Raw genomic sequence first — 25817 nt, forward strand, 5'->3', positions numbered from 1 at the left:
CGCTCCGAATAGCAGAATAAGCAATAAAATATCGGATAAGTTATCGAATAACAATAAATAAATTAATTAATTTTATGAATGCAAACACCATGTGGTGCCATCTGTTGACAAAACTACGCATCATTTTACGTCGAATTCGTGTCAGTTCAAGAAATTCCGATCTTGAGGTGAATTAATAGATGAAATAATAATAATAAAATAGGAATAACCAGGCTTTGATCCTGATCGATCCTTATCAAAAGATGTTGGATATCAGAAAGTGCTTTAACATGCAGTATCGCCATATCGGCGCTAGAGAGAAGAGGCCCAATGTATAAAACTGCCATTCTTCTTTTGCAAAGGCAAGCAATAAAACATTTCTGTATTAGCAAAAAAGTTGTATTAATGTAATACTTAACCTTAATGAAATCCTAAAATAAGTTAAACTAAAGTAACAACGATATTATTAGGCTGTAAGGCGAAACGAAGTTAGCCGGATCAGCTAGTATCAAATAATTCTCTTGGTTTGGGTAGCGTTTTACCAACTCGTATATTACGAATTTACGAGGCGGTAAAAACGTGAGGTGGTATGTCTATTTCATGTAACTTCGATATGTGTAGGTATATATATTAAAATAGCCAATTTATAAACGGTATCTAAGTATATAAATCTCTGAAACAAAACAAAGACAAAAAAAAATTAAGGATCGATAGAAATGGCTAAAAATATAATTACATACTTTTTATTTTAATAGCGTATCATTGGTATTAATTCACTTTTTTCGCAAACTATTGATAGAAAAAATAAACAGTAGCCTACCATATAATAAATTAGGACGGGTTATAAAAAAAATACACATTACCCATTAATCTCACATATATATTTCTTAGAGAAAACGGATTTTTAACGTGGGCACATAGCATGGCGTCCCCCATCAACCGGTAAAGTTGCTCCAGTGATATTACTAGCAGCTTCACTAGCCAAAAATACAATGACAGATGATACCTCTGACGCATCGCCAGGTCTACCCAAAGCATGTGTTGCTGCACATTTTTTCAGGAAATCCTCATATTCACTATCGTCCATACCACCTTTTTTATGCAGGCCGGTCGTTATAACGCCAGGATTAACAGAGTTGACACGCACACCTTTCCCACCTAATTCTAACGCAACACATCTTGTAAACTGATCTAAAGCTGCCTTAGACATACAATATGCTAAGACATTAGGAAATGATCTCATGCCAGTCACACTAGAAACATTAACAATACATCCCTTAGTTTTAATAAGATATGATGTAGCCAACATCGTGATGTAATATGGCCCTCGGACATTTGTATTCATTACTCTATCATATTGGTCCAACGATGTTGTTTCTATCGTTCCAGATTCCAAAACACCAGCATTATTCACAAGCACATCCAGCTTACTGAATTTTTCAATTGTTTTGTTTATGATATTCTCCACATCATGTTCTTTATTCATGTCAGATATTACTATAAGAGGTTGTAAATTTTCTGGTGAAGCTTTCTGACATGATGCAGCCACTTTTTCTAAATTATCTTTATTCCTTCCTGTTATTACAACATTACCTCCAAGTTTAGAGAACTCAATAGCTGTTTCAGCACCAATGCCGGAGCTCGCTCCAGTAATAATTACAACTTTATTTGTGAACATGATACCTGGCAAAATGATAAAATTTCTATTAACTAAGGTACATTTTTAAATTTAATTTATATATTTATAGCAATAAAAAGGCTTTAATCTATAAACCTTTACTCAATTCAATAATTATATGGCAAGCCAATGAAATCACATTAATAGATTGGAACCAAACCAAAAACATTTCTTAAACAGTTTCTGATTAATATATAATTTTAGATAATGAGGTTATCCAAATTATAAATCCAATCAAATAAACAGAAAAATATAAATGTTATTTTATACACGGTTGATGATGTTAATATTGTAAGGTCGACATCAATAAAGTATCACTGTCCCCTCCAGTCTCAAGACATAGTTAAGCACAATGTTTTAAGTTATTTTCTAATATTAAAATCACATATGCATCACTTTTAACTTTATTATGGTGTCAAATCTGGAGATCTGGATGGCCATGGGATGGAGAATACAGCAGTATTAAATTTAGAAATGGAAATAGTAATCAAAATATTCTGTAACAGAATGTTTCTTTCAATAGTAGAAAAAAGTAATTGCTTGAAAATGAGATAATCATCTGTAACGTTTCAACTGCAGATGTAGCTTCTTAGGCCATCTCACCCCATATAAGCATTAGGCTGCAGGTTTATCCCCATTGTTCAAACCTATACCTTCTTAGAGTATTATAATATTACATACCTTCATAATATTATAATACTCTGTATTTATAAAGTCTGACATTATTTAGTAAAATGATACACTACTCTTAAAATGTGAATGTTTAAATGCTGTGAGTTAAAAGGCTTTTCCCAGGAAAGATAGGAAAGATATTCAAATTATGTATTTGATGATTACCTGATCTTGTTTGAATTTTAACAAATTACCAAACCCAGAAACATTATAAAACTTAAGTAAATTTGAAATGTAAAATAACATAAAATAAATTTAAAGTTATAGGTAGTACAGTGCCTAGAACTATTTACAAATAACATTTCTTAATTTTAATGGTCTTGAAAATGTCATCCAAGGTATTTTTAAAACTTACATAGGTACTTTATATATAATTTATATTATTTTTAAGGGAGCTTTGCTAATCATTGGGTTTTGCTGCAACATCAGAATTCAGAAGTTATTATAATTTACAAGCCGGCGGATGTTTTGATGTCGTTTTTTTTTTCAATTTAATAATTACACTATAAAGCAACATAGCTTAGCTACTATTTTACATTTTGACTAAATCGTACCTGTTGCAATTACAAAGAGAGTTGACTCAGATTGCGGACTTTAGAGTTAGGACTTAGGACTTAGGACTTAGGAGTTAGGACTAGACTAGACTCTTGAGTCTTGGGCAATATAATTATAATTCCCCCTATATTACTATACTCTATGGTCTTGGGACTAGAATAGGGATGCTCGATGATCATCGATGTTGAAAGCAAAAACATCGATGTATTGACATCTTGTTGCTATACCAAAAATATCGTTACATCGATGTATACTATATATGTTTATATGACAATATTGTTCTGTTTCTTAATAAATTTCGAACCATTTCACTATATTTCTTTGTCAATTATTAATGCAAAAATGTGATGATGTTTGGTTTTCGATAAATATCGAACATGGATGTTGGGCTTTCGATTATGACATCGATGTTTTTTTAACATCGATCATCCGTAGACTAGAATCGATTATTCACTATGCAGTAAAGCCAACTTCTACCCCTAAAATCAATTTCAAAAACTCTAAATATTAATTAAAACTATTTGAAACTCTTGTTGTACACTTGGTAATTGAAATATGTATCAAAAATACATTCAACTAGTACAAAATTACTAGGTATGTACTTATTATAGCCACCCTGATTTACATTTGGATTAGTTTATTGGTTAAGTTGGTTAATGTAAATTGTATAGATTGGTACGTTTTTTAATTTAAAAATTCTTAATAAAGTAGCTCTTAATAATTCCCCCCAAGACATCTTGATTCCCCCTTAATTTGGGCAGAAAATCCCGAAGTTGGCATGACTGACTGATTGAATTTGGGGGCTGACGGCTGGGGCTTGAGACAAAGTCACTTTTCGACAGTTGTGATACTTAAATACCAACGAATGCCAAATGATAACAATTTTCATCATCTATATGGGTCAATTTTATAAAATAGCGTGATTTTATCCTTAACAGAACACTTGTAAATAGTAATGATTCATTATTCTTCGCAAAAATAATATTCTGCTTATAAAATTATGCTATTCAAATTTAATCATTATTAAGTTTGGGATCCTAAGGTAGAATACACTATACGTTAAGTCATCTTGTCTCAGCCCCACTGAGACCGTCCACGGGCGGTCCACCGCGCCGTGCCGCCCTAGTGAACCGAGCACAGATAACGAGTTTACTAGCATAGAAAATACACAGATCTACATATTTATATAGAGTATTAATACAAATATATAATATACTCAATATATTGAGCCCTAGATTCAGTACAATATTTAAAAAAGCAGACTTAGCTCTAAGTCTGACCCATACGTATTCAAAAAACAATTATTTAATAGAAGATCCATCTCCTATTTAACAAATTTTATGAACGACAGTTTTGACATTGTTATCTCTAACGCCTAACGTGTTTGTGAATGGTCACGTGACAAAGCGATCAGTCAGTGTGTATACTGTATACTAATGTTATTGTCAACTACGAATTATCAAATATAAATTTTTAGGTTATATTATATTTAAATTTTTAATATACCCTGTGGTAACTAAAGTTAATACTCGAATGATCGCAATCCTTATTTAGCTATTAATTATTCTGCTAAACGGAACATTTGTAATTGTACAATAATTTCTGAAAAATAATTAGATTTTGCTCCTTGAATGGCGAATATTCCAAATGAACCAGAATCCTGTATATAGTTAGATCTTTGTGTTCTTATTTACTATTTAGGTACTACGATGTCATCGTCTAGCAACAAGAAAGAGTCTTTTGAAGAGTTTTATTCTGAGGTAATTTGTTCTAATCATAGAAACAAAATACGCAGTTAAATCGTAATTTAAACAAGATGATATTGTTTAAGTTGACTATATTGATGTTAGTTATTATCAAGTAATGGCTTTTTTTTAATATACTTGCAAATGAATATTAATACAAGTTTTATCATACACACATGCTGTAGAAAGATTACAGAGAATTGCTGAAATCATCTGATACTAAATATACCTACCTACATGAAACCTTGTGTTGTTATAAGTATAATATACACCTACTAATATATAAATAATTTACTAGCTACAATTCTGTTCTGTTTCAGGTTAAGGAAATAGAAAAAAGGGATTCTGTTTTAACTCCTAAGCAACAAATTGAAAGGTTACTTCGGCCAGGATCTACCTATTTTAATTTAAATCCATTTGAAGTCTTGCAAGTAGAGCCAGATGCCACTCTTGATGAAATTAAAAAAAAATATAGACGTCTTTCAATTTTGGTACATCCTGATAAAAATATGGTGTGTATTTACAAAATATAAATAAACTTTTTAATAAAAAAAAAAGATAAATATTGCTTATATCTAGAAATCATGGATTTATATAATACTTTACAACACTCTCTAATTGATCTTTATCGTAGTTTGTAAGAAGGTTTTGTTTTGGTCAGACGGTAGCCCCGTCAATATTTCGTTTTCATTCACAGATGGACATTGGTTACTGAATCTACCCACCATGCTTCTTAATAGGTAAGGCAAAAACAGAATGACTAAATATTAGTCAATGCAGTTACTATAGTCAAGAAGCACATTAAAGAATGTCAAAAAAAAACAAACTATTCTTTAGTTTTATACATTTATTTTAAATTAGCCTAGAAGAGATCACTTAATAGCGATAAGGCTACCCTTGCACCAAGTGAGATTTTTTATATTTTTGTTATATTGTGCAGTAAAGTTTAAATAAGTTTGCAGGATGTCCAAATAAATTTTGATGCTTTGTTTGATTAAATGGGTTTTGGTTTTCTGTATAACAATAGAGTTTTGAAAATATATGTCCCATTAGGCAGTCTTACACTGAAAAAACCATACTAAATATAATTGCATACTAGTGAATTATTTTATTTGTTGTAAATCTTCACATTTAAAAAAAAATCTCATTGAGGGATTAACCCACTTAAATTCAGTACATATTTATTATAAACAGCCTTAAAGTATGTTTAAGTACTTCAAGATTGTAAAAGTCTTAAGACTTCTTTGAATGCTGACATGTAAAGTAACTATGTGTCATATAAGTCTGTTTTTTTACAGGATGATCTCGAGCGAGCACAACACTCATTTGAGATAGTGAATCGTGCATGGAAGACCTTGGAAAATGAGGACACTAGAAAGAAATGCTTGGACATTTACCAAGAAGCGAAAGAAAGGACTGAACATATGGTAAGTATTCTTCTGACTAAATTTTGCCTAAAATCTGCTGTATTAGTATATATTGTCTTTATTTTATAGCAATCTAAATATATAATCTGCATATAATAAAGTAGATTTATAAACCTTCACTTAATTTAAAAAAGGAACTGCTTAATGTTGAAATGACAATTAACCAATAATGATATAAAAACTGTTCAGAAATTGGCTAGATGCATGATAAAACAAAGTTATGGTAAAATGAAAGATTGTTGTAAAATATGTCAATATTTTCATCAAAGCTAGTAATTAAGTTGTAAGAGCGAGATAGCCTATTCACTAGACCATTAAAAGTAGCAGATAAGCGAGCTGTAGGTATATATAGAAGACTTAGTTCTAGTAACTCTAGGATTTCAAATCTATTAAATATAATACTACTAGCAGACCGCATTATATTACATGTAGTAGCAAACTATTCAAGGGTAGGTAGGAGAACACCAGTCATGGGGACTACCATGCTTTTTTGGTGGTTATGTCATTAAATTGTAGCTTATGTGAAACGTTGGTACTTTCAACACTGCGCCATCTGTTGGAATTGTGACTATCAAATAATAAACAAATATTTTGCAATAAAATAATATTGCGGGTATAAATTGAGATTTAAATTATCCTATCTTTGAAGTTGGATCAAACTACACACGGTGTGCAAATTTGATTGATATCGGTTCGGTAGTTTAGGAGTCCATAGCGGACAAACAACGTGACACGTAATTTATATATATTAAGATTATTATCCTATATCTTTAATAAGTATAAAAAATTGTACTTTAATGAGTTTTGGAGGGCCATCATGGTTGTAAAAGAAAGGTACTACAAAATTTGTCAATACTTACTTTAAATTACTTGTAAATTCCTGTGTTAAATTGATATCTGGTCATACTAGACTTATATTGGTAAAAGTTGTCATTGATAGGTAATTAATAGATGTTAATTTTGTAACAGATAGAGCAGAAACGTAAGAAACAAAGGAAAGAAGGCCGTAGTGACGAGCCAATACCAGAAGATGATCCGGATAAATTTAAGCATGCTGTCTATGTTATGACTATGAAGGTATTGTAAGAATACTTTTGATATTGTATTATGAGTAAGGGATTTTACTTTTGATGCTTAATTTGTTGAACAATTATAATTGTAGACTTATATATTTATAGTTAAAACTTAATGCTAAACATGACTCGTCTGTCAAAGTTGTAATGGCATTTGATGTTGACATATGGGAGTGTTGAAATGCAACTCTTAATTTTAGCCTTAGGCGGCAGACGGGTAGTGAAGTTGATAAAAATAGTTAGGGAATAAAAACATCTTTTACAAAGGCCGTAACTATGAAAAGGGCACACATGACACTGTATGGAAATAATCAATGAACTGCATAGATTAATAGACGTTTTTAATTGTCCTTTGAGGGAACTGACAAAAGGTCTGCTTCATGTCAGTTCCTATACTGTAAGAAATAGTATTTTTGTAAATATTTTAATATATAACTGTTAAATGTTATGTTGTTTTTTTATGTGTATGTATTGTTTAGTATGTGATATAAATGTACATAGTGGCCGCATTGGAGTAATCTGTATTGGTAGCTGTTGTTTAAAAAACTAAAATAAAATAAATCATAATATTATGTGTAAAATTGATGTTACAGTTCTTATTGATTTTATTTTATGATATATCCACATCGCTTATGCACACAAAAAAAATTACAAACATTTTCTAAAATTAAAAAAAAATCCTTTTAACTCCTTGCCCACTATTTACTTCTTTAAACTAATATACTTAAATGGTTCCAGCTCTTTGCTGATATGGAGAGAAAGAGGCAACACCTAGAAACAAGAGACATGGAAGAGAGAAAACGAAAACGGGAATCGGAAATTGAACAAGAGGAGCAAATGTCTTTTGAGAAAGAGTGGGCCAAGAACTTTGAAGTAAGTTGAAATAGATGCAGTATGTAATGTTTAAATAACATTAAATATAAAACAACCCTTGGCCTTCAGATATTGTTATCGAAACGATGATTTTTCTGATACACGCCGTGGTCTGAGTATGCTGGTTTCCTTGTGTGTTAAACGCACACAAATAAAGTCGGGTGCACAGCCGAGGTTATTAGGCTAACACAACTCCAAAGACGAAAGATGTTTAATAGATTTATATAAAAGTTAATTTAGTAATAGACGCAATAAAAATAAACTTTTTTTATACTTATTCCATGACCATGGATACAAGTCCTTCAGTTAGCTTTTATTCTTTTTTATTTACCACATGGCCATTCACTCAAATTTATACTTTTTTTTTAAATTTGTCTTTCAGTGGTTTGACTACCAAATATGGAATAAAAGGTACTTAAGCCAAGTCTAATATTTCGAAATTTTCACTTTTCTCAGGAGTCTCGTCAAAACCGCGTGGACAGTTGGAAAACCTTTCAATCGTCAAGTGGAAAAGAGAAGAAAAAGAAGAAAATTATGGGATTCAAACCCCCTAAACCAAAACCTGAGAGTAGATAAAATTTAGTTGTCTTTAATTAATTTTAACTGTATTTTGGTAAGCTAGTATTAAGGATTTTGTCTGAATAAAAACATACTGAGGAATTGATAAATATAATTTCAGATTACACGCTGAATTCGTAAAATCGTCAATAAAAACAGTTCTTTACGCTGTTTTAATTAAGTCAGAGTTAAAACACTGTATAATTTATATAGTTTTTTCTGAATTATACACTTTGTATTATAATTAGTGTAATTGTAATTTTTTGTGACTACCCTCATTTTTTATTTACTATAAAAACATGGGTGTTATGTTTTTGTTAAAACGAAGTACTTATAGAAAATTCCTAAGGTGTGTCTATCAAGAACGTTATTTAAATAATAGCAATAATTTTAATGAAAGAAATGTTCTACTAAATAACTTCCAGCCTTTTAATAGTCTAAGAATAGTATAAGGTCCTATTACCGAGTTGGAACCTTGTAACATTGATCATCAAAGTGTGTGTGATCAGACAGCAGGCAGTCGATTTTCAACTCACATTCACAAGTACGACTTGAGCACTGGCAAAGATGTCAAACTTAGAAAATAATTTGTCGTAACTACATTAAGTTTGACGTTTAAGAATACAGACACTAGTGTGCTGAGCGTTCAAACCCCGACAGATATGATTGTTGTTTATATGTATATGCGATATTACCATTTGCGTCAATAAAAATAATCTATACACATAAAAAGACAAGTTTTAAATTTATTGGTACAGGAATCGAACGCTGAGGCTTGAGAATCGTTAGACCACAAGACAATCTCATTTGTAAGTTTTTTATTTCAATTAAGTAAATTATTTGAAATCCATATGTACTGAAGCCTAAAAAATAATATTGGGACTAAACAATTCACTTTTCTTTGTATATTTTGTTTTTCCTTTATCTCTAATAGATGGCGCTGCTTCTATTTATATCATTAAATGATGTGCATTACACAGAATATTAAACATTTTCAACTTTTTCGAAATATTATATATATATATATATTATAATTTATGTAGTTACGCCGTTACCTACTATCCATTTTTAATTTTATCAAAATTAACGTATAAAAGCTGGATGATAGTCAGATTAGTAAAGTTTTAATCATTTACTGACAAAATATGTATACTAACAAACTATCGCTAAATCATAAAAACTCAATCAGTGTCATTGCAGTAACTAAAGGACTCTCTTGTCTTTTCCGTCCAACTGTATTTACGCTATGATGAAAAGAGACACTTGAGCACTTTTATTAAACTATAATTGAACTGATTAAGTTTTTATAAATAGAGGTCACTATACTTTGATCAACTGACATTCATACATTTACGACGTTACCTTGAGGTTTTTTGTATTGTTTTTAGTAAAGTACGTTACAGATACGATTTAACGTTCCTAATTCGAATATTACGAGATTAAATTTAAGATTTTTTTAGAACAACGCCATCTATCAGTAAGCAAAGAAAACGGACTCCGTTTATTTAATATTTTATTGAAGTTGTAACTTGTAAGCCGTGATATGTTAAAATATCTCGTAATTAACGTAAATTTGTTTAAGGCTTTTATTTATGTCTAAGGTTCGTCTTTGAAATAAATACATTTTAGTTTTAAATGTTTCAGTTATTTTAAACCCCTATTGTAATATTTGATTGTGGTTGAGATATAAACATGCGTATGCTAGACTCTCAAGTCTGACGTCGTGATTTCGTACTACAACTGTGCACCAACTTTATGTCTATGTCAGTAACAAATAACAATCGCTAGTACGGCGAAGAAAAAAATAAATAGTGAGGACTTAGACCCAAAAATCGACGGCGTAAAGGCACCTTATAAAATAAAAACAAATGATCACGTAACAGATAGAGAAATCTGAGGCCTAGTACTTACAAAGCCTATATATAACAAAATTACAGATCATAAAAACTCAAACTTCTGTTACACAGTTAAGGAATACATAGATGATAACAATGAGTGGGCACTAATGCCGCTATAAAATAGTGAGATGGCGTAAATTGACATGCATAAGAATTTTTTATTATCACAAATTGTACCTAGATGAATAAATGCCACTCTTGTGAATTCAGTCAGTATTGAACTGAATATATCAGTCTTAACCGCAATTTTATTTGTGCGTAATGCACGCGTGTTGAATCTCTGAGTAGTTGCGTGCACGGCACAGTCAACAATTGTTGCCGTTTCCTATGCCTAGTGTAGTTAGTTGGTAGCAACCCCAACCTCTCTCACATAATTATTTAGCTTAACCGTTAGAATTTTAAATAAGTACCGAGTTTTGTATGAATTTAACATTTGGTCGTAGGGTGAAGAGGAATATCGTAGAGAAGACTTGTCTATTTCGATACAGTTTTGTAGGGCCAAAACCAAAACGTTATATAGAACAAAGTAGCGGTAAAATAGTGACCCAAGTATAATGCGAAAGCGACCCTGGGAGTCACCTTATTCGTCGCTGGTTAAAAAGGTTTTGAAATAAGACAAAACCTTTAAAGAATATAAGGTTTTAATAAGCTAAATTAACAGTAAAATATTTTGGTTACATTTTGATACATTGACAAAAGTTAGTGTCTAAACAGATAGACAATGTCATCAGTTTATAATAGTATCATGTAAGAAGTTTACATCAAGTGGGTATTGCTCACCCGCCTCTAAAGGTGCGCTTACACGGGCAACTAAAATTGCTCAATTCCAGTCAATACTCGTCAATTATGACGTCACGACTACATCAAGCAATTTACGGCAACGGCAACAAGCATCAATACTGCGCAATACAATATTGAGCGATATGGCGCAACTTCATCAACTAGGCAATACTGTCATACACGAGCATTTCAGTTTCCGCTCGCTATGGACGACATTGTTCTTGCTGCGGCGGCTTGTAGCGCTTTTTTTATCATTAATCAAAAACAAAAAAGAAAGATAAGGAATAGGCGCATCTGGGTGCGATCGTTTTTGGCAAAGAGGACAAAATTTTCATTATGTAAAGAATTAGATGATATATTATTCAAAAACTTTACTAGAATGTCACGAACAGACTTTGAATTACTTTTGAATAAAGTACTTAATTAGAAATTATTATTATTTAGACCTCTAGCTCTCCCCGCGGAAGCAAGACGGCAAGCCGCAAAACAAACAAGTGCGAATGAGACATATACAAAAATTGCTAGGAATTTCCAAGTCCATTGCATATTCGTCAATTCGTATCTGCGACATTGAGCGATATGAAATATCTGGAGCAATTAGAAGCAATATCGCCGAAATAATTTATTGAAATTTATTAAATTGCTCCATTAATTGCTCCAGATCGGTCCATTCGTCTCGCCGAGCAATTATTGCCCTCGTGTAAGCGCACCTTAAGTAGCAGAGAGGATGCCTGGTGTAAGTTGAGTCCTACATAATCCATTAGCCTTTCAGTTGCGGGGAATGCGCAAATAGCATTCCTCGATTACCAATTTGTTAACTAGAACATTCTATGTGCAAGAATTTTATTATTACCAACATGTAAATCCTTTTTGTTTTTTTATGAAATTTTTGATTTGCCAGTGACACTTGCATTGAAAAACAAATGAAGTGACACATTACGATTGAAGACTTATTAAATAGTAACTATGCGTGCCTTTACTGGTTTGCGAAAAAATATTTTTTGTCTTATTCAAAAGAAGCAATACTGTAGTAAAACAAGTAAGTATCTCTCGTGTACAAGCGGAGTATTAGAATTTATTAGATATTTGCGTTCAATCATGATTCATAGTTAATATTTAGTCAGTTTTGTGCCCAGGAGTTGTGAAGTATATACCAAATGTCTTTGAAAAAGCTAACAAAGGCGTGTAGAAGAAGGAAGGTGCTGCGTTTCTTTCCACCTTAAAGTCTAATTGGACTGTCCCGAAGGACCCAATGGCTCGATCGCGATCGGAGCGATCGGAATAACTTTATTTGTGGGTGCAGATTGTAGCTGTCACTACAGACGTTTTTAAATATATATCCAACACCTAGAAGACACATCATCAGTTCGACTTTATATTTTTCTTCTTTTCGTTCTTTGCTTGAAGCTAAATTCAATCGGTTAATGTTCATACAGATTTCGACGACTTTTGAAAATTTCATATCGCTTGAAATGAATACATGCTAAAATATTCTACGTAAATATTTCATCTACAGAACATCTACCATCCCGTGAATTCCAGTAGATTTCAATTGAATGCTCAAAAGTTTTTAGTAAACATTCTTTTTAGGATTTTGTTATCCCCACATGAATGAGTTGCCCGTGCCGTGTGGGGCTTGGGAGCCCTGGTATAGAGAAAAACAGGCCGTTTACAACAAATATCTCTTTGCTGGAATTGTATGGTAAGACACTAACGTTTATTTAACCCGTATCACCTCGACGTCCGCCCACCACGGAACCAGCTGCCCACTGAAGTATTTCCGAACCTATTCGACTTAGGGTCCTTCAGGAATGGAGCGTAAAAATTCTTAAAAGGCCGGCAACGCACTCGCGAGCCCGCTGGCATTGAGTGTCCATGGGCGGTGGTATCATTTAACATCAGGTGAGACTCCTGCCCGTTTGCTCCCTGTTCTATAGAAAAAAAACTATACAGCTTCATGAAATGGAAATTAAAAGTAGGTCGTCCATTCCAATATGCTATTTAGTTGCTCAGACGAGTTATAATATTGCAATTCTAAATGTAAGATTATTTAGCTGGATTTTTTTAAACCATGTTTTTCAATTCAATATTTGTGTGTAATACTTAGTAGTAGGTACCTTAGTGTTGGTTCGATTTTTTTTTAATAGAACCAGTAAAAGGTTGCTGCGCATCTTGGATTCGATACTAAGACCTCAGAGGTGAAAGTCGCACGCTGAAACCTGCTTTTAATTAATAAATTTATTTATTTCGTACTTCTACAGCTAAATTAAATATAAAAAATACCAATTATACTAGCATATAGCCAACGATGGAATAATGAATACTTATACATTCTATACAAAAAGGTTCAAAAATTTTACGAAACTAAATTATTATATACATTCTAGTAATACCAAGGCTGTGTTGTGCGATGGTGTGTGAGGGTGTATGATATGTGGGGTGTGCTTATGATGCAGGTTATTTAGATTTTAGGGCTATGGATATTCTTAATAGTCCTTTTAAGCATATTCCGCAACAGCTTAAACAAGGATCAAGGCTTAAATACTGGTCGTTGTTGTTAATAATTTAGTTAATATCTTTTGAAAAAACACATATGTGCTAGATGTTAACTAAAAAAATCTAATTTCTTTTCTGATTTAATTAATATAATTTTTTTTTATTTTTTTTGCAGGTGGTTGTTTTCATTTGGATTAGCTATATATACAGAAAGCATTTATTTGAACTGGGGCCCACCAGCGCAACCTGGCCCACCCAGCGATATGGTTGAAGAGTGCGATGACTCTGATTCTTAATTTATTTGGTTTTAATAATAATAAACGTTATTAAACTTTTTATAGACTTTTGCTCCTTTAAAACATACAACTGTCAATAAAACGAGCATTTTTACCCAAATATATATATAAATCTATATATATATATATAAATCTTCTTAAACGACGGGACCGAACTAATTGAAATTTTGTGTGTTCAAGTGGGTTCGAGAATGGTTTACAATTAGACGATTTTTATTTTATTTAAGACGTTTACTGGTCAATCTTAAGCACTTGTTTATATTTTATTAATTGTATGAAAAAAAACAAATTCATTTAATAAATATTAAAAGCTACTTACTACAACACGATGTTAAGAGCTATTACGCACTGTCGACTTGTCGCCGGCGACTCGGTCGCTTCGGCGACCAAAACATAGGCAACTAGGCAGGAGACCAAGCCGAGCGACAGTATTCCAAGTACATTCGTATATATGCGTCCAGTCGTTACGACGGTTGTTCGCAGTGTGAATGCTTCCATTTGAAGCCATGCTCCTATTGGTCGCCAGCGACCGGCAGTCGCTTGTGTGTCGCCACGACGCGGCGAGTCGCCCAGTCGCTTGGGCGAACGACGACCAAGTGCGTAAACCTCTATTTAAACTGTAGAAACTCACAGTCGCCAGCGACCGAGTCGCCGGCGACAAGTCGACAGTGCGTAATAGCTCTAATAGCTCGAAAACGAATAATATAATCGCACGTGGCGTGTACATGTCGTTATCATATTTTCTATATTTGTGTAACTACTCAATTTAATATTTTATAGTGGCAACTTTTTTGATTATTTTACATAATTTACAAACTCGGTTAACGCCGGTTAGACAAAAATATGAAAAGCAAATAATATGTATGAAAGTGAAAAGAACAGAACAGAGTTATCACCTTAATAGACACTGTAAGTATTGTTATTGGACATTTTCTTATGAAAAATATCTTTATTAGTAAATTAGGTTGGACATCAATTGTTTAGTCTTTTGTGAGCCTGGATCGTAATGTTCAATGATGGCTAATTATAGAGAGAATGTATAAAAAATATTCAGCGGTTGTAACTACAATCATTTTTAGAAAGTATTATAACTCTATAGTTATAATACTTTCTATAACTATTTATAGTACCGAAATGGTTCCCTTATATCCACGAAAATTATGATTTCTGATGATCACAAATAAAGAAAATAAAAGTTACATTAGCCTACACGTGAAGTAATAAAAACTTCTAAATTTGCTATAAAAATCTTTGCCACTTATCTTCAAATAAGTATTCCGCAAGTTTAGCTATAAAAAGTTCTTAATCGACTTAGAATTTTAGTATAGTGAATGAAATCGTCATTGGCCAATAAATGTAGGCAGTACAAATTATTTTCATGTTTAAAAAGGTAGGTACTTATGGCCTAATTCATTAAAGCTAAATCTTCGCAAATCGTCTTTGTCTCAGCGTAAAAACCATTGGGCATGGATTTATTCCTTAAATGTATTTTTGTGAATTAATAGTTGTCTTTCTTAATAACGTCAATTGTCAAAACGATTCTATAATGAATTAACTAATGAATAAATAAAAAGTTTGTATTAGCAAGGAGTTTCCATTGGAATATTGCACTAGGAGTCTCGTAATTTCTATAGACAATTTTAGCTAATCTGTGGCCGCTTCAGCTTTGGCGCCATTTAATATTCATACGTTTTATTACTTTGACCTTGGGAAAAATGAAGGGCTGAATCGCTTGTTGATTTCATTGAATTAACATTCCGCTAAATATTTTTGTCCCGCGTGATTGTGGAATTGTAGATGACGGTACGGTGTAATGGTGAATGATTTTAGCCTAATAATTACTAAATTTATCTTTAGTTCTATCGGAATTTATGATATTAGCAGTGGTATATGCAACAGTGTTTCGCTGATGATTTTTCTTGTTTTCTGCTTTAAGTGCCAACAAATTTCTATAATTTTATTCTATTTTGTTGTGTGCTTGTATTATTTTGTATATGTTTTAATTGTATTTTTTAAATTTTAAATTTCTATTCATTTTGTGAAACTTATGTTTACGTTAATTGTCACACATTTTAGATGTAAGATTTTGTAAAATAATTAGTAGATTAAGTACTGTGTGTGATGTCGTAAGCTTAATAACTAAATAAACAGTGAATATGTATTTAAACATTCTGTACTCTTGTAAGGCAATATTATGAATAAGGCGGTATGTTAAATCTATAACCAAAGTATTTCAGGCATATTTTTAATAACTTGGCGTCTTAATGTAACTATTGGTGTCTGATATTTCAGAGACAGAGAATATAACAGAATTGTAGATGAAGGAGTACTGTTCCTCTAACATAACGATCCTTTAGTTGATCCATAGGATCCTTTCCTACCCGTGTAACTGCTGACAAGCCCGAAGGCCCAATTTGCTGTGATGTGTACATTTTCAGTGGTCGGACACACTTTGATAGCGCAATTTAGAGTATGACGTCATCATACTGATGTTGAAATACACATATTTATACGATTTAGATTTTACTAAAAAATCAAATGTCAGAGTCAGATATCTTTAAATTATAGTGATTGACTAGAAGAGACACTATCACTCGAAAGCGATATTAAGTTTTATAAAATTCAAAATTTAAGTAAATTAGTTTTAAAGGCCGGTACTTACTACCACGGTACAGACACTAGCAGTGTTGGCCTAGTGGCTACAGCGTGCGACTGTCATCCCTGAGGTCGTAGGTTCGATCCCCGGCTTTCACTGCCGGCGACCAATGGACTTTCTTTCTATGTGCGAATTTTAGGCGGCGTGTGTCGGCCGCAGAAGGCTGATCAACTATTTGCCTATAAGATTGTTAAATGATCATACAAGAGATACAGAAATCTGAGGCCCAGACCTAATGTAGCGACACTGATTTTTTTATTTTTTATCGCACTTGCGAACCTTCTGGTAATGTGCGTGTCTATGGGCGCTGCCGGTTTGCAAAGTTAAAAACAAATTGAAGAAGGCAGGTATTATCCAACTTATAGGTCATGACTTACGGTAATTTATTTTAGGTTGATCCACGTTCGCACAGTTTCATTTCATAGAAACCTCTTAAAAAGTCGTATTTTGGTTTTGAAATAATACAATCAATATAATTTTGAAAACAATATCAAATTGAATACATAAATAATATTTATGTACTTCTACATACATGTTTTCTATATATTTACATTTAAACACATTTGCCTAACTTAATAGTACGATTAACATTAAATTACAAACTAATGAAACGGAAAAATAATCAACGAAGTGATTTAAACAATTAAAAAGATTACCAACATAAAAACATGGTACAAAATAAATTATGGTGTGTCAACACGATAAAAGCTAACCATGCGTTTGGACACTGGTCAATACAATTACACTCATTTACCTACTTGTTCTACGATCAAATTAACTAACTATTTTCACTAGGGAATAACGATCCAATGTCACAGATAAATTGAATATTTTTTTAAAATCCATTGCTATTATACGCCGTAAATTTTACAATTTCATATCTTTTGACGATAAATTTGATTTAACGATGCGTTTTGGACATGCACCGAATCACAATTCGCTTAGAAAAAATTTGCCTATCATATTTATTCACAATCAAAGCTTCTAAATAATTTATCGTATATGGTAACTAATTAGGAATTTCCAAAGAACACAAAAATCACCTTAAAATTTTAAGTCTAGCCTAAACAGCGCTATCTAATTGACCACATGTATTGACATATACCTTCGAATAAACAAATAATTACATAATATATCAACAACCATAAAAATAAAACTAATGACCTTATGAGATGTCTCCAAAGAGTAATCAAGACACTGAAACCCTAAAATTCCGTCCCTATTTTTGGCAAATGTTACCTTAACTTTGATTCAATGTTGAACATTCGTAAATCGCATTCCTGACTTAAAGCCACGAATTAGTTAATTTTCTATATATTTACATTAAAAAACCGCTTAATGTGGCGTGTTGTCCGTTTTTGTACGTTAGGTTTATAAGTAACTTAAAATAAAATGCGCTATCGTTAATAGCACCAATGTCAGCCATGTATAAATATAAAAAATGTAACAAACAAACTTGTGTCTTAATTAATAAACTGGCAAATAAAATGGTGCTTGAATTGACGCGAATACAAAATTGACTTAAGTTTAGAATTCTAAATGAACACTTATTGGCTAAATTTATTCACAATAGAGTGAGGTAATTTATATTAAACCTCTTTACTTCATAGGTCCCAAGATGATCGCGGCAGCTGTCATTACCATACAGCCTATTTCCCGCCTTAAACGTAGAATTCCCACCGTGCTTTGGTGATTATTGACCGGCTTTTCCCACCAACCTCTTTATTCATGTATGAATTATTATTTCATTGTTTTTTTTTTAGTTTTTGTAAGAATCAGTCGCTGCCGCTATAACGATGGAGTATTGGTTCATAATCAATAATGTTGTGTACTGTACTTATAAAACCACGCTACAATAATATGAGGCTCGTTAGAGATACTAAAATATTAGTTTAGTATAAAATTTAAGATTTATTTGGATTTTACTGGGGGCAACAATTGAGGTTTATTTTTTGGACTGGTAACATTTTCGATGTAGCATACCTTAGATTATTGAGCCATGGTGTATGACCAATTTGGTCAGTCAAAATACTTAATTACAACTTATTAATTATCGGGACTAGAGATCTGACTATTATCAACAATTATCAGATATTTTTAAAAAGATTTGAACGATATATAACCGAAGTAAAAATGATTTTTTATCAAAACTAAATACATGATCTTTTGAGCATTAAAAACGCATAAAAATGTACTCAAAGTGATTAAAAATTATAAAAAGAAGCTTATTTAGGCGTTAAAACATATCCCAGTAGCAAAAATTATTAAGACCTAAGCTAAAATGTATTCTCTAGAAGAGAGTTATCGTGTCAAGACCGCATTTTTGTCTATGAAAGGTTTTAAACATGCGTTACTTTGGAATAGACATTCTCTTATGTTTCATCTAACAAAAGAGTTATTGAATTGTTACAAAAAGATATCTATGGAAATCTCTTTAAAGCTTAAATTCTTCAATTTAGCATATACTTTGCGACAAATGAATATCATTTGTTATACGAATTATACGTCTATTATTTTGCATAATTACATTTGCTTAAATCAAAGAGTAGAGGAGACTCAGAGATGTGTCAAGTGAACAAAAAAAGCGCCAACTGACTGTCAAAATGTGATGTTAGTTCGCACTTATTTTCAGATCGTATCTGTCAAATGTCAAACGTTATATAAATATAATAACGATTGAAAGTAAAAATATATATGTGCGTTTTAATATCGTGCTTTTTCTCTATGTAAGAAAATGTGTAAAAAATGGCTATTCCAAAATTATAAACTGAAATTGACTTAAATTGTTAATTTTTTGGTTTATATGGCCTTGAGGTATCACTATTGCATAATCTATAGACTGTCAAAATATGGAAAAACCTAGATAACCCTTGCGATATTACAAAATAGCAGTCAAGCCTATGACGTTTGACAATTATGATTTTGATGTCAATTATTGATTTTACCCACTACACATTGACCGTTAATTACCCATAAATTGATTTAAATATCTCCAAATCCTCAAATAATTTGGATAGTTCCTATCGAAAAGGCTTTACTTAAAGTAACAAAATGCCCTTAAAATAATCGTTAAACAATGTCAATTTTATATTTTATAAACAATTACTGAGTAACTAAATTAACGCGAGGTCAAACTTAACTATGTTCACGTGGATTTCTAATCACATTTTCACTTTAGTTTTTAGGGGAACTTTCGGTGTCTGAAGTTGGTCGATAAAGGTTATTCCGGAACCTTGCTGGCGAGCTTCAGCGTTGTGCGTTCCATCTTTGTACGTCTTGGTTATGCCTGAAACGAAAAAAAAAATATTTAAAAATATTCATCAAATTGCATTCTAATAGATTATTAAAAGAACGTCATTGGGTGAGTTCAAGGTATGTTATGATTTCCAGTGACCACTTAATGCGGTATGGAGCAGAAACATTTCTAGGTCTGTTTCATAAAAAAATAAATATTGTTTCCTCACGATGTTTTTCTTCCTTATGTATTTAAATACTTTTTAAATTTTTTAATCATCACGAATTTATCCCTATAAATATCACTATCCAACACATCCAGTAGTTACGATTAAAACTAAATTCCATCTACAACTAACTATATATAGACAGAGAACATTCGTTTATAATGTCAGATAAAATTACTTAATTTACCCATTGAATAGTAAAATAACGAGCCCCATTACAGTTAAAAGACGTAAGCAATATAAATACCCGAATTCAAAGAGACTGACAAAGATTTTAGTAATCCCGATATAATTTTCGCAACGCGTCTCGATGTGGATTATCAGCGATTCCCGTTTGGTAGTTTCTGCTGAGTTCGTGGAGTGTAAATCGTAACCTGCCCGCCACGGCGACGCCAGTTCCCCGCTCCCCGCTACCCACCTGACGACCCCTAGTGATGGGGAGGTATCGATTTTTAATTCGCTACTTTTCGACGATTTCACGAAATATTATCGCTGATTAAAAATTATAGAATATATGTTTTAACACAAGCTTAAGCTTGGTTGCTGCTATGCATGAGTGGCTAACACTTTACTCTAAGTAATCTACCTGATCGTTTCATTGTTCCTCGCTCTCGTTCTACATAAAAACAGTATGACTGAACGACTAACTACTGAAGCGACTTAAATGTATTTTGTAGAATTTAAAATTAAGCAATATTAGATAAGGTAAGGAAATATAAACCAACAATATAAAGAATATATAAGTACTTAATTACTATTTAAAATTAATGGATAACTATATTATTACTTTCAACTATATATAACTTAGTAAGCACTAGATCCAGTGCGGCCAAACGTCTCTATCATGTTTTAAGTTAAATAAGTTAGAACAAGTTCAATTCATTGACGATATTGAGCACTTGAATATCGATAAGTCGTCATTCGAGGGCTCAGCCCTAACAAACCACGATAAATCTGTCGCATATTCAGCAATGTAACGGACTTTCTCTGCGTTCATTGCTCAGAATAAAGTGTGTTCTTAATATGTGATGGAGATAATTGGCGTCGCCGAAATAAGGCCAACATACCACGTAAATGCGACCTACCTAGTTCCCAGATTTATTACGTGAATATTTATCTAGAACAATCAACTTTTCGTATAAAACTTGTCTGCGAACGCGAAATATTACTTCCAGACTTTTTGGATTAGAACTAATGCTATCCTAGTTTTTTGGACTTTTTGAAGGATTATGGAAGTGATTTCGTTGTATAACCAAAGTGTATGTGTTTGTGAGAGATTTTATTTACGTACGTATATTTATTATTGGCCAAATCTGGTTACAAAGCGGTTTCCGTTACGTTTGTAATTATTAAACTAGTGTAAGTCTAATTATGGTATAGAATTTCCAATTTGGTTATGCTATTTAATTTAATTTCGTTATTTTGATTAACTGATACAAAATCAGGATTTAATCTCTGAATTATTAATAAAGAAAACGGGTCAGATATTCAAATATTGATAATGATACAATTTGCGAATTTTTTCATGACAATAAATTCGGGACCGGATGTGACGGGTTATAAAGCCTGCGCCGTTGGTTATAGGGTGATTCCGGTTGGGTTGGGGAGTTTCAGTAAATTTATTCACACTATAGTTAGGGTTGTCAATATATATTCGATATTAAGGCATTGAATCAAAATAGTATCGTATACGTAGTGACGTTTCAAAGCTATTAATAAAATACTATACACGAACATGTCAAAACGTTATAGAAAATTACCTTAGTTTAAGCCATTCATCAGTATTGTAGAAAATTAAGTCAAAAATTAGGGATTAATTATGTCTAATTAGACATAATTATTGTATCTAGGCTAGATTGTAATTCATGTAAAGTCGCTCTCTTTTTTGTAAGAAAAACAAGAAAAATAAAATACTATAGTATGATTAAAATAATGTAGTATTTCCTAAGTTTTTAAGTATTAAATAGACTAACAAAATGAGCTTTTGAATACGGTCAATTTACCTTTATACGTAATTTTTAGTTACTATTAATTTCCATATAAGATGACACGTATTCATCTATATACAAGCCATCCCCTTTTAATAATATTATTGTAGCCATAAAGCAAAAGATTTGACAATTCTTTTTAGCGTTGGCAACCCTGTTTAGAACTCGACGCCCTCTTAACACTGTCGTTATTTAGGACGTGTTTCCTTTATAGTACTATAACTAAGATTTCGATTCTCTAGGTCAAATTTTATAGGCTCGAATTTTTATTGTTCCCCGTATTAAATGGTATGGAACGGAAGGGGCTATCAAACGATATTTCAGCGTTCAGTTTATTCTTTGCTCTTTTGAATATATTTTCTTTTAATCTTAGTAAATCTCAGACAGTTGATGTATACATATATAATCTATATAAATACAATTTAAGCGCGAAATATGTTGCTAAAAACTGGAATTATTGAGTTTTTTTTTTAAATTTATTCCTTGAACTCTGTGGAAGGTTTTTATGGAGAGAAAATAAAGAAAAATATTTAGTACTTAGGTTCTTATTCGGGAAAAGTGAACAGTTTCCCCGGGTTAGCATAGAAAATTGGTCCATATGTTGATATGTAGCAACTAAAAAGTTAGACTTAGTAAAAAATCATATGAAGGCGAAACGAAGTTTTATGTTAGTCATTTAGTGTGACAGAAATTTGTCATTATGGTAAAAATGAAATTAAAAATATATTGTATCATTATCCCAGGTACCTACATCCCTGCTGCATCGACAGATTGAAGGATGACCTGCTGCAGCTGATAGCCAGCAAGTGGAACAGGACATTTACATATTTTGGAGGCTTAATTATATCTTGGGTCGCAGAGTGTGAATCCAATTATAAAGAATAAAAATTGCTCTATATTAAGGATAATTTTAAGTTATCTAGAAACCTTAAACAAATTTAAAAAGTTTGGTCCCTGTGGCAGTGTACCTTTAATGTGGCTTTCCTCGCTGAATCCCGATACTTACACAATACACACTTATTCTTAGTTACATTAGGTATGTTCTTATTACATTAAATAGTGAAATACTAGTACTAGGACTTCTATAAAAGTGAACTCTTACAAAATTTTCTTCGCAATTTTTTTCCATCTTTCCGCTCTTTCTCTTTTCCCACCATCCTGCGTATAAAATTGCTTGTAAACGTTCGCTTGTAATCCCTAGAAGCTGGCTTTGACCCTGGTATTTAAGTGATCAATATAGCGAAGTAGAGCGAAGAGTTTTTTTGAATTTATTTACTTTGCTTTAGGTAAAAAAGATTTATGATAACCAAGTTTGGTTGCATTTTCATGTTATGTACGTTAATGCAATGGCCAATGGACGTAATATCAGATACTCTAGATTTTGTTGATTGTGGTCATGGCTCTGATAAGAATGGTGTAATTTACAATCTCGAGTGTATTTCGGATACGGTATAACGGTTTTGAATTTTCTGACTAAATGTTATAATTCACTGGAATTAATACTTTACAAGATCCAATTCCAATGAGCTTAATGACGCAACAACCATTTTAGTCTGTGCCTCAGATTTCTGTATCTATTTATTGATCATTTGTCAATCTAATAGGCAAGTAGGTGATCAGCCTCCTGTGCCTGACACACCGTCGAATTTTTTGGATTAAGCCAAGCCGGTTTCCTCAAGATATTTCCCTTAACCGTTCGAGCGAATGTTAAATGCACACATATACCTCAGGGATGAGAGTCGCACGCTGAAGCCACTAGGCCAAAAGGGCTCTAATGATGAGGAAAGTAGATTTTGAATTTTTTTAACATTCGCGAACGTGGTATGAAAACCCAATATTTTATATTGAAGTAAATAAGCAGGCAGGTATTTACAATTCGTAGAAAAAATAAGATTTATGTATGATTTTTTGATAATTAAACTTAAATAAGGATTAGTTTGACAATTTCAAACTATCTCTGATTCTTTAAGCTGTTTTATAGCTACGGGAAAGCTCTGAAACTTTTTCTATTTATTATTTATATTATGCTGTGGTTTTCTCTATATAAAAGACACTTGAACAGTGTATTGAGGTAAAAACTGTGAATTATATCATTTGGAGTGTTGTACAGTCATAGCAAGTTTCTTCGGGCACAGTATATAAGATATTCAGTGTAAAATTCATGGTTGAGCTCAAAGGTGAATAATTGTCTATGATCAATGAACGAAAGAAACCAAATATGATTTCTATGCTTGTATAGGATTTCAACTTCTTCACATTGTTAGCGTCTTACGCACTACAAATAAGAATCAATCTACTACTTGGATTTTATAAACTTTCTTAAATGGTTATTCAAAAATCAATTGTATTCACTTTACGTTCTGAAGTCTGTGAAGGCGTGTCTGAAGCAACTTGTTGCATGAGGGCGGGGCGACCACGCCTTCCGCCCAGCTAACGTGGTATGGTTAATGGTTTAGATTTTTCTAAGACCTATGTTAAGTGAATGGATAAAGCTATTTAGGAATGAAGTGCCAATGGCATTCTATGTAATAAAATTTGTAAACGAGACGAAACGACAAGGCATCGAACGAAGAACGTCAGCAGGAGTCTTAGCTTTCTTCGTTTGGTTAGTCTTTAAACGTAGGCTTAAGTAACGTTTATAAGTAATCGTATATGTGTTTCTTCATGATAGTAAAAGTATAAAATAAATAAAATGTGTACAGTAAATACTCTATGTTCTGCTCATTGGGCTCTTGTGATGAGCAAGTAAACAATTTGATACGCCAATTTAATTTAAGGTTGGTATTTAAAAGTTTTAAAAGATGTTTTCGTTTTATAAATTAGAAATATAGACAGGTTAGTTTACATAAAGGAAATTGTGTGTTAATTAGTAGTTTAAGTCAAAACCTACTAAACATTTTAATACGATATCTATTAAAATTCTTCTACTTCAACTAAAGCTATACTTGCATTTCATTACATAGAGATCTTTTAGATAATTGAAACAATGTAACATGACGTATAACATTTGGACTCTTTTAAATTTTTTCTAGTAAGAAATATATGGTAGCATTGTATTCCTTTTAACGACTTGCACTCGATCTAAGTCTATAAATAAAACATAAATCTGGTCTGGCCTTAAAAGGTTGAAGCGCCACTGATTTCTGTATCTGTTTCATGATCATTTGTCAATCTAATAGGCAAGTAGGTGATCAGCCTCCTATCGAATTTTTGAAGTGAAACTTCTTTACCGGGGTTGGAAAAAAATTTAGTGTAACATTTTTTCGTTACGCGTCACATTTTTCCGTTACGCGCCATGTTGCTTTTTGAAGTAAAACTTCTTTATCGGCGTTGGAATGAAAGTTCTTTATCGACGTATGGGAGAAATTTTGTAGCAAATCATCACGTTTTTCGGTTCCGCGCCATCTTTTTCTTGTCCCTACCACGGTTGATCCGAAGAGATTCGAAGCCATTAATAACAAAAATATATAATAACGATAACAATGATAGTAATAATTCTATTACAATTAATGAAATTCTTTAATAATCTTAGTAGTAATAAGGTAAAATGAAATAATTGTATTAGTATTCATGTCTTTGATAATAAAAGCCTTTTGTTAAACTTTATTTAACCAATTTCGTTAAGTTGCATATAGTAGATCATTTTTCGAAAAATAAGGTCATAAAGAAGTTTCACTTCTTA

General features: G+C 32.1%; 4 protein-coding genes across 6 annotated transcripts in view; 2 read left to right on the plus strand and 2 right to left on the minus strand.

Annotated features, from left to right (window-relative positions):
* Nucleotides 1-838: 838 nt before the first annotated feature.
* Nucleotides 839-3032, minus strand: LOC125053264 (3-oxoacyl-[acyl-carrier-protein] reductase FabG-like). Of its 3 annotated transcripts, none has more exons than XM_047654531.1 (2): nucleotides 2884-3032; nucleotides 839-1662 (listed from the first exon to the last, which is right to left on the minus strand). In XM_047654531.1, the coding sequence occupies exon 2, from the start codon at nucleotides 1655-1657 to the stop codon at nucleotides 884-886; it is 774 nt and encodes a 257-aa protein (XP_047510487.1). In that variant the 5' UTR covers nucleotides 1658-1662; nucleotides 2884-3032; the 3' UTR covers nucleotides 839-883. The 3 variants fall into 3 exon arrangements, with proteins under 3 accessions (XP_047510487.1, XP_047510490.1, XP_047510489.1); XM_047654534.1 differs by lacking the exon at nucleotides 2884-3032 and adding an exon at nucleotides 2685-2861; XM_047654533.1 differs by lacking the exon at nucleotides 2884-3032 and adding an exon at nucleotides 2495-2618.
* A 1272-nt stretch (nucleotides 3033-4304) lies between these two features.
* Nucleotides 4305-8666, plus strand: LOC125053285 (dnaJ homolog subfamily C member 8). Its single transcript, XM_047654579.1, has 6 exons — nucleotides 4305-4644; nucleotides 4950-5141; nucleotides 5928-6056; nucleotides 7026-7133; nucleotides 7868-8002; nucleotides 8459-8666. Exons 1-6 carry the CDS (start codon nucleotides 4594-4596, stop codon nucleotides 8576-8578), a joined length of 735 nt encoding a protein of 244 aa, XP_047510535.1. The 5' UTR covers nucleotides 4305-4593; the 3' UTR covers nucleotides 8579-8666.
* Nucleotides 8667-12147: 3481 nt separating this feature from the next.
* On the plus strand, nucleotides 12148-14070 carry LOC125053331. Its single transcript, XM_047654650.1, has 3 exons — nucleotides 12148-12277; nucleotides 12829-12940; nucleotides 13910-14070. The coding sequence occupies exons 1-3, from the start codon at nucleotides 12205-12207 to the stop codon at nucleotides 14028-14030; spliced, it is 306 nt and encodes a 101-aa protein (XP_047510606.1). The 5' UTR covers nucleotides 12148-12204; the 3' UTR covers nucleotides 14031-14070.
* A 3089-nt stretch (nucleotides 14071-17159) lies between these two features.
* LOC125053362 (forkhead box protein O) overlaps nucleotides 17160-25817 on the minus strand; it is a 92519-nt gene continuing 83861 nt past the window's right edge. Inside the window, exon 9 of the mRNA XM_047654703.1 lies at nucleotides 17160-19972. The gene's annotated coding sequence lies outside the window, so the exon portion shown is untranslated. The remainder of the gene's footprint in view (nucleotides 19973-25817) is intronic.

The sequence above is a fragment of the Pieris napi genome, chromosome 10, assembly GCF_905475465.1.
Source record: "Pieris napi chromosome 10, ilPieNapi1.2, whole genome shotgun sequence".
Lineage (NCBI taxonomy): Eukaryota > Metazoa > Arthropoda > Insecta > Lepidoptera > Pieridae > Pieris > Pieris napi.

Excerpts from the sequence above, each read along its gene's own strand:
- LOC125053331 (XM_047654650.1), top strand. The coding sequence starts at position 12,205 with ATGCGTGCCTTTACTGGTTTGCGAAAAAATATTTTTTGTCTTATTCAA. Across the intron at positions 12,278-12,828 it reads GCAATACTGTAGTAAAACAA|GATTTTGTTATCCCCACATG; the intron begins GTAAGTATCTCT and ends CATTCTTTTTAG. Across the intron at positions 12,941-13,909 it reads CTCTTTGCTGGAATTGTATG|GTGGTTGTTTTCATTTGGAT; the intron begins GTAAGACACTAA and ends TTTTTTTTGCAG.
- LOC125053264 (XM_047654531.1), bottom strand. The coding sequence starts at position 1,657 with ATGTTCACAAATAAAGTTGTAATTATTACTGGAGCGAGCTCCGGCATT.
- LOC125053285 (XM_047654579.1), top strand. The coding sequence starts at position 4,594 with ATGTCATCGTCTAGCAACAAGAAAGAGTCTTTTGAAGAGTTTTATTCT. Across the intron at positions 6,057-7,025 it reads AAGAAAGGACTGAACATATG|ATAGAGCAGAAACGTAAGAA; the intron begins GTAAGTATTCTT and ends ATTTTGTAACAG. Across the intron at positions 8,003-8,458 it reads AGTGGGCCAAGAACTTTGAA|GAGTCTCGTCAAAACCGCGT; the intron begins GTAAGTTGAAAT and ends CACTTTTCTCAG.